This window comes from Urocitellus parryii, chromosome X (assembly GCF_045843805.1).
Source record: "Urocitellus parryii isolate mUroPar1 chromosome X, mUroPar1.hap1, whole genome shotgun sequence".
In the NCBI taxonomy this organism is placed as follows: domain Eukaryota; kingdom Metazoa; phylum Chordata; class Mammalia; order Rodentia; family Sciuridae; genus Urocitellus; species Urocitellus parryii.
In genome coordinates, this window is record NC_135547.1 from 94,575,783 (window position 1) to 94,589,285 (window position 13,503).

A 13,503-nucleotide genomic window follows, 5' to 3' on the forward strand; every position below is an offset into this window, starting at 1 on the left:
TTCTAAAGCAGTTGCAAAATCTGTCTCATACAAATTATTATTATCTAATCTTTATTCTCATAAAAATTTATAACCGATTTTCTATTGTATTGCCTTAAGTAAATGTGTTACACTATTTATTATACAACTAAGCAATAAGTGAAATACACAGAAGCAAAATGTTCTAAAATTAAACTGAAAAAGTTTTAAAAATAAAACAACCACGTAAGTAATGGTAATGACAAAAAGTTGATTCCAATATGCCTTCCAAACACTGACACACAGAAGAACTATTTCAAATTTTAAGAAAAAGTGGAAAAAACTATTTAAAAACAATGCATTAAAACAAGCATCTACAACATTTGGAAAGAAAATGAGGCACTTTGCATTACAAATAACAGAAATCTTGAATACAGCCATTTGAGCTTACAAATTAAGTTTAGAGACAAGCCATATTAAATCAAACTTCTGGGTATACACTGTGTAATAACTGTTTAACTAAGCAACATTGGTACTTTCAATAAATATAAAATTTATGTAAGAGGTAATGACCAGAAATCCATTAAAATTATCTGTATATAATTAATTTCATTAAAACCTATATAAGTGATCATTTTTGTTTGGTTCTATTTTAAATTGGGTAAGTTAAAACACTTACCTGGGTTTCATATAAATGGGCAATGTGAAACTGAACTGCAAAAGATGATGGAAAATAAAAAATAAAATCAGTAACAACACAACAAAATTTGGGGTAAATTAAGTAAGAATATCATAAAATGTAAAACATAAACACAGCCTATGTTGTATAGGTTTAAATAATAGGGGAATATAACTGTTATTTGCTTTTAATAAAAAATACACAAACATACTAAAGAACAAACATAATAAGAAACTACATTTATTCATTTTTGGTCATTCATTATCAAGTAAAATTTCTTTCAATTATTAAATTAGCATTAATATCTATAGTACATGAGCACACAAGCAAACGTCTTACAAAATTCAAAGTGGCAACATTAAGCAAATAAGAGAAAACCTTTATAAACTATACATTTCAAAACATGGTATTCAAAATCTAAGTTATATCAGAAAATATAGTAAAATCAATATTTCATAAAAACATATTAAAGCCAAACAAAGCCACTAGATTTTTTTTCTATGTACCATATTCTAGAAATATGATATTTACAATATCATAAGTCAGGATGACAATGGCAGTAACACACACAGGAATTGAGCTTTTGATTTTCTTTTTTAACTCTTCAGAATTAGATGGACTTCATCATTTAAAGAGAGAAGGAAGACCGAGCGTCGTGATGGTAGTCCCAGCAGCTCAGGAGGCTGAGGCAGGAAGGTCACAACTTCAAAGCCTGCCTCAGCAACGTAGCGAGACCCCGTCTCTAAATAAAATATCTTTTAAAAGGCTGGGGAGGTGGCTCAGTGGTTAATCACTCCTGGGTTCAATCCCCAGTACCGAAAAGGGAAGGGGGGGGGGAGAGAGAGAACCCATTTTGAAGTCAAATAGTAAACAGTTTAAAGATTAGTAAGTAATGTTGAAAATAAAGTAAAAACTGAATATCTCAGCTTTTATTTCCAACTCTTCCTGATACTATACTACCACAGTATAATTACTCAACAAAAGTAAAAATGAGCCAGAAACTCAAACTTTCTAATGGTACTTCTATTCTATGATTTTCATTCTTGAATAACAAAATCTCTTTTAAGTACTACATCTCTTTACAGAAAGTTAACTAGCACACATTAATTGGATATGAAGCAAAATTTAAAAATCATCTTTAGAAGATGAAAAATAGCTTTTGTGAAATTCAAAAATAATAACAGAAGTTATAGTATTTATCTCTCATTTACCTTCCTCACTCACTACTTCAATGTAGCTCTCAGTCAAATCTCACCTCATACATCATTGGAGGGAGACAGTTACAGGTTAAGAGAACATGAAAGAGATGGAAAAATCTATGCCTGTTTCCCCCAATATTCTTATTTCTCTAATAATGGTGGTAAGGGGGGAATAAAAAAGATCAGCAGCTAGCCATCTTCTTACTACTTTCTCTAGGCTTTGTTCCAAGCCTTCTGAATAAGACTTCATTATCTCATGAGTTTCTAAATTCAATGTCATCCTTTGTAGCATGAAAACCTTCATATATTTAAATTCTTAGAAGTTCTCTTCAAAGTGGAGTATAACTGTATAATTACAAAAAAAAAAAAAACCTCTACTTGGCAAGTCTCAAATGAAATGAAAATTTTAGCAAATATTGTCATAAAAAGTTCTGAAATTGAATTTAATTCAGAAATTAATATTTTCTAGAATAAAATTAATACTAGAAAAAAACAACTTTATTCCAAGAGGCAATTATATAATAAAAGTCTCACATCACTGATTCTACTTTTTATGATTCTATTTTTCATGCCATAAACTGTAATTGACAACTCTTACAAAGCTCTCAAAGTACTAAAAGTATTCACTTATTTTTAAAATTATAAAATGAGTCATCATTAAATAGCTCCAGCAGAAATGGTTTTAAAAGTTCACTTTACTTTTTATAATTCATGTATTGTTTTTGCAGTGCTAGGGATGTAACACAGTGTCTTGTGTAAGCTGGGAAAGCACTCCACCACTGAACCACACCTCCAGTCCTATGATTTATACTTCTGATCTTTCTAGTATCACTAAGTAGTCTTGACATATTTCAAATAATAATGAAGGTCTATAGTATATGTAAATTGGTGATGACATGAAATAATTTTTAAAAAATAAGCTTTACAAAAACAAAAAAGAACCTGGTATCTAAAACAGTAATATTGGCTCAAAATAGGTATTCTGCAATTGCTGGTGCTCTGCAAGACACCTGCTTTTATCATGGTTATCAAGTAAGCATACAGAATACCCACATCAACTGTATTATAATGGCCTAAAAGTCTAAAGCATGTGCCCTTCCATTAGAGTGAATAACCATTCAAGTATATGAAAAGTCCAGGGAAATTCTTCAGTCATGAACAAAATGAATGTTGGTCAGCAAACCTCCTGTTTTCCCTTCTCAATAATCAAGAGAAAGAGAGGCACAATAGACCTGAAGATGTTCTTCCACATGAAAGTTGCCTGCCCTATGGCATTCATTCTACTTATGTCAGGGTTTTCCTCTCAAGAGTAATGATCCACAACTGAAATTTAACCTTGACAGAGTAGATTATACCAAGGATTTACCAAAATATTAAATTTGACATTTGTGAGATGTCCCTCAAAGTTACTTAAACTAACAAGCAGTGACCAAGTTAGTGTTAAGGTATTGGAATGAATTAAATATATACTAGTTGCTTTTTTATTCCCATAAACTAATTTTTACAAAATTTTTAAGTAACTGTATTTCAGAAGGTTTATATAACCTGGACATATAATTAAAGAAAAAGTATTAATCAGCACTTTATAAATTGCTATATCAATGAGTTATAAATTATCTTTCAAATCTAACCTTATCTTAGAAACTATAAAACGCTGCATTTGTTACCTTTCTGCCACTAATTCTGCAAATACACTGATCAGTACCAAATCTTGAGTTTCATTTAAAGAAAACAGAATTCTTTTTTTCCACCTCAGGATATTGTCTTTAGTAGAAATATGAGATAATTGGTCTGATATAGGCAAGGATTTAGCCTATACTATGATTTGTTGTCACAGTTTTTCCTTTGCAGTGCTGGGGATCCAAACCAGAGCCTTGTATATGCTGGGCAAGAGCTCTACCACTGAATTACATCCCCAGGCCTCCCTGCCATGTCTTAATCCAAAACTTCACAGCTTTTGCACTGATTCCAACAATTTTCTTATGCATTTCTAAACACTGAGACTACTTTTCTTTTTTGAGACTACTTTTCACTAACTCATGTCTCTAATGTTGCATAGGCAAGAGATGAGAGTCACAGAAGAGCTGGCTGTATCCTTAAGCTCAGTCATTTGCTTCCTCTGCTACTTCAGACAGAGAAGCAACAATGGTTTCCCACCTGTTATTACTTTTGGCTGGGCCCTTATTTTGTTCTTATCCCTGATTTGTCAAAAAAGAAAAAGAAAAAAGAGGGAGGGAGGGTAACCAAGAATATTATAGCAAATACTGACTTTCTAAATTCTAGAATCCTTTGACATAAAATTTTCATTAAGAATTAGTTTTTCTTACTCTAAAATTTTTATTTTTCAAGTAAGAAAAGTTGTTTACAAATTCAGCTTGAATCCAATGAAAAATCTTTAAATCATTTATTGTATTCTTTATAGTCACTAAATAAGCAAATACACCGAAACATACTTACTGGTAAACTAATAATAACAACAACAACCACCCAATCTGCTTTTGGAAATATACAGAAGTAGAAAATAACTGAAGAAAGCCACTGTGTCAGAGCATACTTCACAAACACATTCTTCCTAAATTAACTGAAAAACGTTACCTTTGTAAATAATATGTAAAACTATAACAAAAGTCAAAGTATGCCTCAATAATTACCATTAATTTTGATATCACGAAGCAGAATCAGTGAGCTACCACAATAAGAATCTTCATATATTCATTTTTCCTAAATGGCTGAAAAACTCTACATCTCAATAATTCATCTACAATATAATTAATACACACACAAATCAATCTTGTTCATTAGTACAGATAATTTTAATACAACAACCTATTTCACTGGCCTATTTTAGACACAGGCTGTTCACAATATCTGGTCTCATATGTTCCATTTGTATAAGTAGCCATAGCAACCAATACAGTTACATTCAATAATTCTAGAATTCAAAGAATTGCACAGAATTTACCACTAACATTATTACTACAATTGATTGTTATTATTGGAGATGAAGTGATGGGAATACATGGAGAAAACTATAGTACTTAATACTTACTTTCTGCATTGGACAAAGTGCAGGGATTACAGTCAACCAAAGCTAACTGAAAATGCTGCAAGAGGAGAGTAAGAAAATTAATGTACTAAATTTAGAGTCACATAAAAAAGTATCTCAAGATATTTTTCAGGTATGTAAGATATAATATTAAAACTATGTTATGCAAATAAAATGTTCTGGCAACCAACTAGAATTATTTTAAAAATTTATTGCTGAATACTGACAGGTTGTTAGGTTATTTTCTTGAGATAGTCAAGAATGGAGAATTTAAAGAATTAATTTTATTAAGTTATCTTATATGTATTTTTATTTATATGAAAAAAAACTTCAGATTTTTAAGTCTTTACATAAACAGGAAGTATTACAACACAGTTTAAATAGAATAACCATTTGAAACTGCAAGTAGAAGTACAATGGCATTAGTATCAGAACACTACTTTTTAATCTCCAATAACAAAAAGCACTATAAAAATTGTGATAGAGGATAAAAGTATCTGCCTTCAGTGGTTCTTCATAATTACTATACTTGAGCACCTTTTCAATAGCTTCTGTTCAAGTTAATCTAATGAAATATCATGTCTGTGTAAAATTTAATTCCTCAGACAATATTAAGCTACTAATATATGAAGTATCCATTTATAATATCAGAAGCCTATCCAGAAAATACATGTTAACATCAATGTATATAACAGACATTTTTTACAACACAAATTTTTAAGAATGTAAATTATTATGAATACTTGGTGACTTCTGATAGTTTGGCAACATTAAACTTCGTATATAAATTAAGATAAGCAATAAGCACAAGAGTTGACATAAAAATATTAAGTTAAAACACAAGGTGAGTAACTCTCTTTGAACACTTCTAAAACACTGAATGTATATGCCTCTGAGCCTCCACAAATTTTCAGGATTAAAAGTAATAAACAGCCAAAGTACAAACCATATTTAAAACACGTACACAATAAGCTCATTTCTATCCATAATCCAAACACTTAAAAGTTGTAATTTTTTATAACTTCTGAACAAATCAGTGATATTCATGATGACAGCTTCTAGCTGTAAACCCCCACAGAACTTCTTTTTATTAAGAGAAACAATTATCACCAAGTTTTAAATTCTATATTTCAATGCAGAATTAACAACATTGCATTTGGTGAACTAGAACTTTCAATTAATAAGAATAAACTAATGTCAGCTACCCAATGCTACAAAGAAAGAGAAATTAGTAGCATTTGGTATGTACACAGTAGCTCTCATGTATTCATTCACAAATGTCTGTTATGTGCATGCACAGTTAGCCTACACTTGGCGTTACTCTTAAGTTTGTAACATCTTCTGAATGGAATCAACTACTAACAAAAAGGACTATAACCCTTAAAAATTAAAGACTTAATCTATTTTACAAATATTTTTAAGAGCTTATAATGCCATAAGGACAATGCAGACACTAAGGACACAATGATAAACAAAAGTGAAAAATTTTCCCACAACTGACTGAATAATAACAATAGTGCCAACATAAGAACACTTTGAGAACTGCTAGTATTTTCTCTTAGTGTACTAAGCAGATTGTGTGTCTTCAAACATCCCTTTAGTATGCTACCATAGCAATAGAAAACAGACTATCTTAAGATGTGAATACTATGAAAGCAAAGTATGCTTTTATAATCAATCCACTGCTTTCCTCTAAACAAAAAGAACAACACAGCAGTCACCCATTCAGATTGTATTATATATTTAAGTCTAATCTATCCTGCAGACAATTAATATTTAGATAGAAGACAAACCTTTTCTAACTAAGGCATCAAAGGTTACACTGATCTCAGAAGAAATAGCCTTCAAGATGGTGGTACTATAATTTTACTACTTCACTGAAAATCCATAGGAAGAACATCTATGAGCATTCAAGATCCTACAATGAAACCTGACAGGAACAGTTTTGATCACATTTTATGTAATTATTTTCAAATCTTAAAATCAGCAATCAGGTTACTGAGTTACCATTTCAAACCTACAAAAGCATGAAATTTCAAATGTTTCCAAACAATAAATACAGAAAAATGACACAATAAAGAATACACATTCAAAAGCATGCATGAGAATAAAAGAACACACAGAATAATTATTAAGTGTTTTAAGAAACTTAAGAACAGCCAACAAAACTATTCCACATAACAAAAAACACAGACACACCTTTCATCACACTAAAGACAGATGAGGGACCAGGATGGGGATAACATGATCTCATAGCTTCATTTCCAATATCTAAGTCAGATGCAAAACAGATGTACCTATTGACATATAAATCAAGGGAAAGGACTATCAATTATAATAACCAGCCCACAAACCTGAAAATATCATGGTAAATATTCAGAGCCTATCCCTGCAATCAACAGAAACTCGGAAACATCTGCACCTCACACCAAAATATTGCAGCCCTTAAAGTGACTACGGCTGTGTAAAACAGTTATTATGGAGGCCTGTGAAGTTCAAAGGCTGTATACAAACCTGCAAAAAAACAGTCTAAAGAAAATTGGTTTCCAAGCAGAAGATTCACCTAAGATGTGTTTTTAACATTACAGTGATTCTCTTTAGTTTTGTTTTTGTGGTGCTGGGGACTGAACCCAGAGTCTTGTGCATGCTGGGCAAAGCACTCTCCCATTGAGTTACATACCCAGCCTTGTGATTCTCTTTTCATAGAACACTACTGATCCAATTTCACAAGATTTGATTCATTACAATTTCTGTTGACATCTTTATTACCAAAGCCAACTTTTGTTTTAAAAGCCTCTGACTTGTTCAGTATTCCAAAATTATGTTATACTATTTTGCTTCTTATAGCCTATGGAACTTGATTTCTAAATAAGGAGGGAAATCTATATTCATGTGATTACATGTAAAACTTGAGTTTCGAGACTTTCTCTTAAATTGTTTTATTTCTAGCTGCATAGTTTGTGACTATCTTATGAATCTTCTTTATTGTAGAATCCTTCAACTGTATTCTTGATCCTGAACACAAGCAATCAAATAACTTTTCTTAATTGACAAATTATGTTTTATTTAGGAATCATTAATTTAGAGCAATGTTGGATTCCAGATCCAGTCTAGGAGGTTCCGATTCAGTGTATTGGGGTATAATAGCATACAAATCAGGAAAAAAAAAAAAACTTCTGCAAGTTATTCCAATACATCACCAGCGTTAAATGACACTATTCTTAGTTTTTAAATTGCATGCTTGCTCAATTCACAAAAGCTAAGCTATGTAACCAATCTAGGTGCCCTTCAGTAGATGAATAGACAAAGAAAATGTGGTCTATATACACAATGGAGTATTACTCAGCTATAAAGAAGAAATGACTGTGACTTCTGTCAGCAAATGGATGGATCAGGAGACTATCGTGCTAAGTGAAGTAAGCCAGTCCCAGAAAACCAAAAGTTGAATGTTTTCTCTGATATGTGGAAGCTAACTCACAATCAAGGGTGGGGTGGGTGGTGGAAGGAAGGAAATCGGAATAAGCAAAGGAAAGACAATGGAACAAATCTGATGTAATTTTCCCATGTAGATATATGAAAACAACACAGTAAATACCGCCACCATGTACATCCATTAGAATGGGACTCTAACTAGAATAAGATATATTCCATGTTTGTACAATTGTACAAAGAGTCTACATGGAAATAATTTTTAAAAAACAGAAGTAGAGTAGAGGAATGGGAACAGAGGGAGGGAGAAAGGGAAGGAAAGAGAAAGTACTGAGGACTGAACTATAACAAATTATATTCCATACTTATATGATTATGTCAAAATGAACCTCACTATTATGTACTATGTAGAACTATAATACAAAAATAGAAACATTAAAAAATAAAATGGATTATTATATCAAGAAAAAGAAATAAATAAATGTATGCTTGTCCATAGAGGCCTTTATTTCAGATCATATAAATAAGGTGTATGCAGTCAATACTGCTGTCTATATTCAATTAAAAGTAGACATGGGTTTTTATGAATAACATGTTGGCAACAAGCTTTTACCAACTTTTACTCTGTATAGATACTCACACATCTACACAAGTTCACTAAAATTAATGTGCTAATAACCATTCTAAAAAATTACTCTGCCCTGGGAACACACAAAGACAATTCCATAATGAATTAAGGGGGGGGGGATGAACAGTAAGGAAAATTTTTTTTATAAATTACTTCAAGATAGCCAAGCCCTAAAAAACAAATGCCAAATGTCTTCTTTGATATAAAGAGAGCAACTAAGAATAGAACAGGAAGGAAGAGCATGAGGAAAAGACTAACAGTAAATAAAGACGAATGGGGGGAGAAAAAGGGAGAGAGAAGGGAAAGCATATGGAAATGGTAGGAGACCTTCAATGATACACAAAATTATAAGAGGTTATGAGGGGCAAGGGGGAGGGGAAAAAAGGGAGAGAATTGAACAACAGCAGAGGAGGTAGAGAGGGAAGATGGGAGGGGAGGGGAGGGGGGATAGTAGGGGATAGGAAAGGTAGCAGAATACAACAGTCACTAATATGCCATTATGTAAAAATGTGAGTATGTAACAGAGGTGATTCTGCAATCTGTATTTGGGGTAGAAATGGGAGTTCAAAACCCAATTGAGTCAAATGTATGAAAGATGATATATCATGAGCTCTGTAATGCTTTGAACAATCAATAAAAAATAAATAAAAATAAAAATAAATTACTTCAAGATGAGAAAAGAGCTTAAGTTATTTTTATGGAGTCATTACAAAATGGAGTTTTTTGAATCATTTAAGTGAGAGAAGTGAAGGTGTGACAGATACTCTTGCAAATCAAAGGTAATTTTTTTTCTTTTTTCATTGTGCCACACTTGTAAAAGTATGACTTAAAACAAACAAATGTGATTTCTAAAATTAAGTCTATGATAAAATGGATGAGAACAGGAAAGTGCCTTAGGATGTGATGGTCTTTACTTCAGGGATTTGGTCTCTGAATGAATATGGTCATTTCCAATAGGGCTTGTAAGACACATTCCTGGCCACACTGATCTAAATCACACTGTTCTGTCAAAGTCCTCAAACTCAGCTCTTCTGATTCTTGTTTTTAATACAAAGTTATTACAAGTGCTCCGAGGGTAGACTTCACTACACACCAAAAACTTCCTAATAGTAACAGATCCTGGCAATGTTCACTCAAAAAAGAGGCTCCTCCTTTGAGATTTCAACCAGTCTGCTCTCTTCTAAAAATTTCATTAACAAAAAGGAAGCCAAAACACACTATATTTTGGAGATATTCAAAATATTATTTCTAGCTCTGATTTTTGGCTCCAGACTTAAATCTGTGTACAACAACATTGGATATCCTCAGGTATCCCCAACTCAATATGTCCCTTCAGAGCATATTCACCTCCTAAACCCAAAACCTGTTGCTACTGTCTCTATGCGGTACTTTAGTTAACAATATAATGATCCAAGAAAATAAATGGGGAACCTCTCCCCACACCGAGTCAGTTATTATATCTCCTTAAGATCTCTAGATTAGAGATCTTCTTCTTCTTTGCCCATTCATCCATGTTCTGAGAACCTACTTATCCTACACTCTTGTTCATCTTTTTAATTTTTTATTCCATAGCTTCTCAATTCTTCATTACTATCATATTTTACAAAAGTATAGGTATGAAACTGATTAGAAATTGCTAAAAACTGGTGCTGGTGTGTGTCCAATCTGCATGCACAAATAACTGAATATGAGCTGACTTCATTTTCAAGCTCTTTCCATCTAGTTAACAATCTACATATATATCAGAATAAAACTGATATGTACACAAACAACATGGTGAACATGATATATATTTTATAAAGATGATACTAAAACAATTTGAACTGAAAAAATGTTTTGGAGCACAACATTTTGTTTCATGTGACATTAGATAAATTGAATTCATTTCAAAATCAAATACAGGGACTGGGGTTGTGGCTCAGTGGTAGAGTGTTCGCCTAGTATGCATGAGGCACTGGGTTCAATCCTCAGCACCACATAAATATAAAATAAAGATATTATGTCCACCAAAAACTAAAAAATAAATATTAAAAAAGACAAATATAACTATAAAATTTAAGCTGTTATGGGTAAATACGAAATATCACTTTTTAATTAGAAATTAATTCTGCACTCAAATATATTGGAAGAGAGAAATCTGTGACATGGGGAACTTGGAATTACCCGAGTAACTCCTCAGTACCAGACAGCATGGTTACTGCATATATACGCCATGTCCTTTATAAACATGCATTTTAGAAATAAGTATTTCAGACATTTTTACTACTTTATATATTGGAGACATGTAATAGAATACAATTCAAAAAATAAATGTCAAACAGAAGAAAAATTGGGTAAGTACAGGAAGCAGAAAGAGCATTATTAAATAACTAGATAAACCAGTTAGGATAGATAATCAGATAATAATATCTAGGAAAGATTATAAGGTAAAGTACAAACTGATGAAAAGTAGAAAAAAGAAAAAACAGGGGAAAGACTTTTTTTTCCACAAGTAAGGGAAAATGGACAGAAAACAAAATAAATAGCAGTGATCATTTTCTTTAAAAAAAAAAAAAAAGTGACATTATATGAAAGTGAAAACAGTTCTACTGCCAATGACTGGAAGGAAAAGAAGTGGCTTGCAGGTTCCCCATAATCCAATCTCCTGCCAACCATAAGAAGCCGAGCAAACTCTTACGTCTTTTATGTATAAAGAACCAATAGTGGGCTGAGGTTGTGGCTCAGTGGTAGAATGCTTGCCTAGCATGGGTGAGGCACTGGGTTCGATTCTCAACACCACATATTAATTAAAAAATAAATAAAGGTCCATCAACAACTACAATAAATAAATAAATAAACAAACAAATAAATAAAACCAATAGTTATCTGAAGAAAGAAATACAATGTCACAAATAGTAAGAAATTTTTCTTGGAGCTGGGGATGTGGCTCAAGCGGTAGCGCGCTCGCCTGGCATGCGTGCGGCCCGGGTTCGATCCTCAGCACCACAAACAAACAAAGATGTTGTGTCCGCCGAGAACTAAAAATAAATAAATATTTTAAAAAAAATTAAAATTCTCTCTCTCTCTCTCTCTCTAAAAAAATTTAAAAAAAAAAGAAATTTTTCTTATGACTACCAGAATAATGCCCTAATATTTTTTTAGTGTCTGCTTAAGTTTATCCAGAAAGAAAGTTATTAAGAGTTGCTTCAGTGAGGCATTTAAAGATGAATACAGAAGTAATGAAATATAATCTTAATTTGTAGAGTGGAGCCTAACGGTAGTGATGTTGCTAACCAATACCAGATGAAACTCAAGTTAAAAAAAAAAAAAAACCATAAATGACAAATCTCTCTCTTTCTTTCTACATCATGATTCCTATGAATACTCTACAGTTCTATGACGTGCCAAAACTCTGTAGATCCTTTTCTGAAGAATTTCTTTCTGTACTTGATACCAGGTTTTAGGACAAATCTCATGATAAAGATTAAATCTTACATTTTAAAGTTCCCTCCATGTTCTTCTAAGTTATTGGGGATGAGCGGATTTTTCCAATTCCCTATAAAAGGGAAGGAGTCACATGGATGAGGCCTCTCTCCATACCTCAAATCAAACCACTCAAAAACCGAATTTTCAAAATGCCAGATGGAAGAGTGAATTACTAAGCATCATAAAGACAGGGCAGGTATGGAGAAATAACATCAACTTTCATTACCTGAAGACAACTGAACCAAAATACACTGAAAACATCTACAAAGAAACATCACTATTTTAGAAACTTAAGGCATGGATAAAATTAAAGTAATAAGTAATATTCAAATTATCAGCAAGTATTTCTACAGTAGACATGAGTTTGCAATATCTTAATTATATGAAACTAATGGTCGGGACATTCTACATTAATAAGGAAAATAATGAAAGACAGGAGGCATTTCACAGATTTCAAAAGTGGTTTTGAAGAGAAGGTATATATCTTGCCTTTACTCAATCTTTCTGCCTTAATACACTGGCATAAGAAATATGACAATAAAATTCCTGGGTCTTATACAGGGTATGAGATCAAATCAGGTACCTGGAAATGAAGTATTTTCCTGAGTAGAGTAAGGTAAAAAGAAAGGTGGAATTGCTATTCCATTCAGAAGTTTCATGTCAAGCCGGGTACAACGGCAGACACCTGTAATTCCAGCTACTCAGGAGACAAAGGCAGGAGGATCCCGAGTTTGAGGGTCAGTCTGGGCAATTTAGCCAGACCCTTTCTCAAAAAAGAAAAAAAAAAAAATTTAAAGGGCTAGAGATGTAGCTTAGTGATAAAGTACTTGCCTAGCCTCATGCAGAAGCCCCAAGTTCCAGCCCCAGTACCACCAAATAGAAAAAAAGAAAAAGAACAAAATTTAATGTTAAATATAATTTAGAGGGAGACAAGCTGAATCAAGTGATGATGAGCTGGGGTATCTTGAGAAAAAAAAAACGCAGCATTGGTTTTGTATAGGAAAGTATCCTATCTTAAGAGATGATAAATAAAACCAGCTTTTTTGTTTGTTTGTTTGTTTGTTTTTAAGTTTCCCGGCCTAAATTTTGAGCACATGTT

At 32.3% G+C, this 13,503-nt stretch overlaps 1 protein-coding gene across 4 annotated transcripts in view; it reads right to left on the bottom strand.

The window, feature by feature from the left end:
• Kdm6a (lysine demethylase 6A) overlaps nt 1-13,503 on the bottom strand; it is a 213,420-nt gene that overhangs the window by 63,233 nt on the left and 136,684 nt on the right. For all 4 annotated transcript variants that reach the window (XM_026379706.2, XM_026379707.2, XM_026379704.2 and 1 more), the window contains exons 7-8: nt 4,886-4,940; nt 638-672 (exon numbers count right to left, since the gene is read on the bottom strand). In XM_026379706.2, coding sequence (XP_026235491.1) covers nt 638-672; nt 4,886-4,940 — 90 coding nt within the window. The remainder of the gene's footprint in view (nt 1-637; nt 673-4,885; nt 4,941-13,503) is intronic.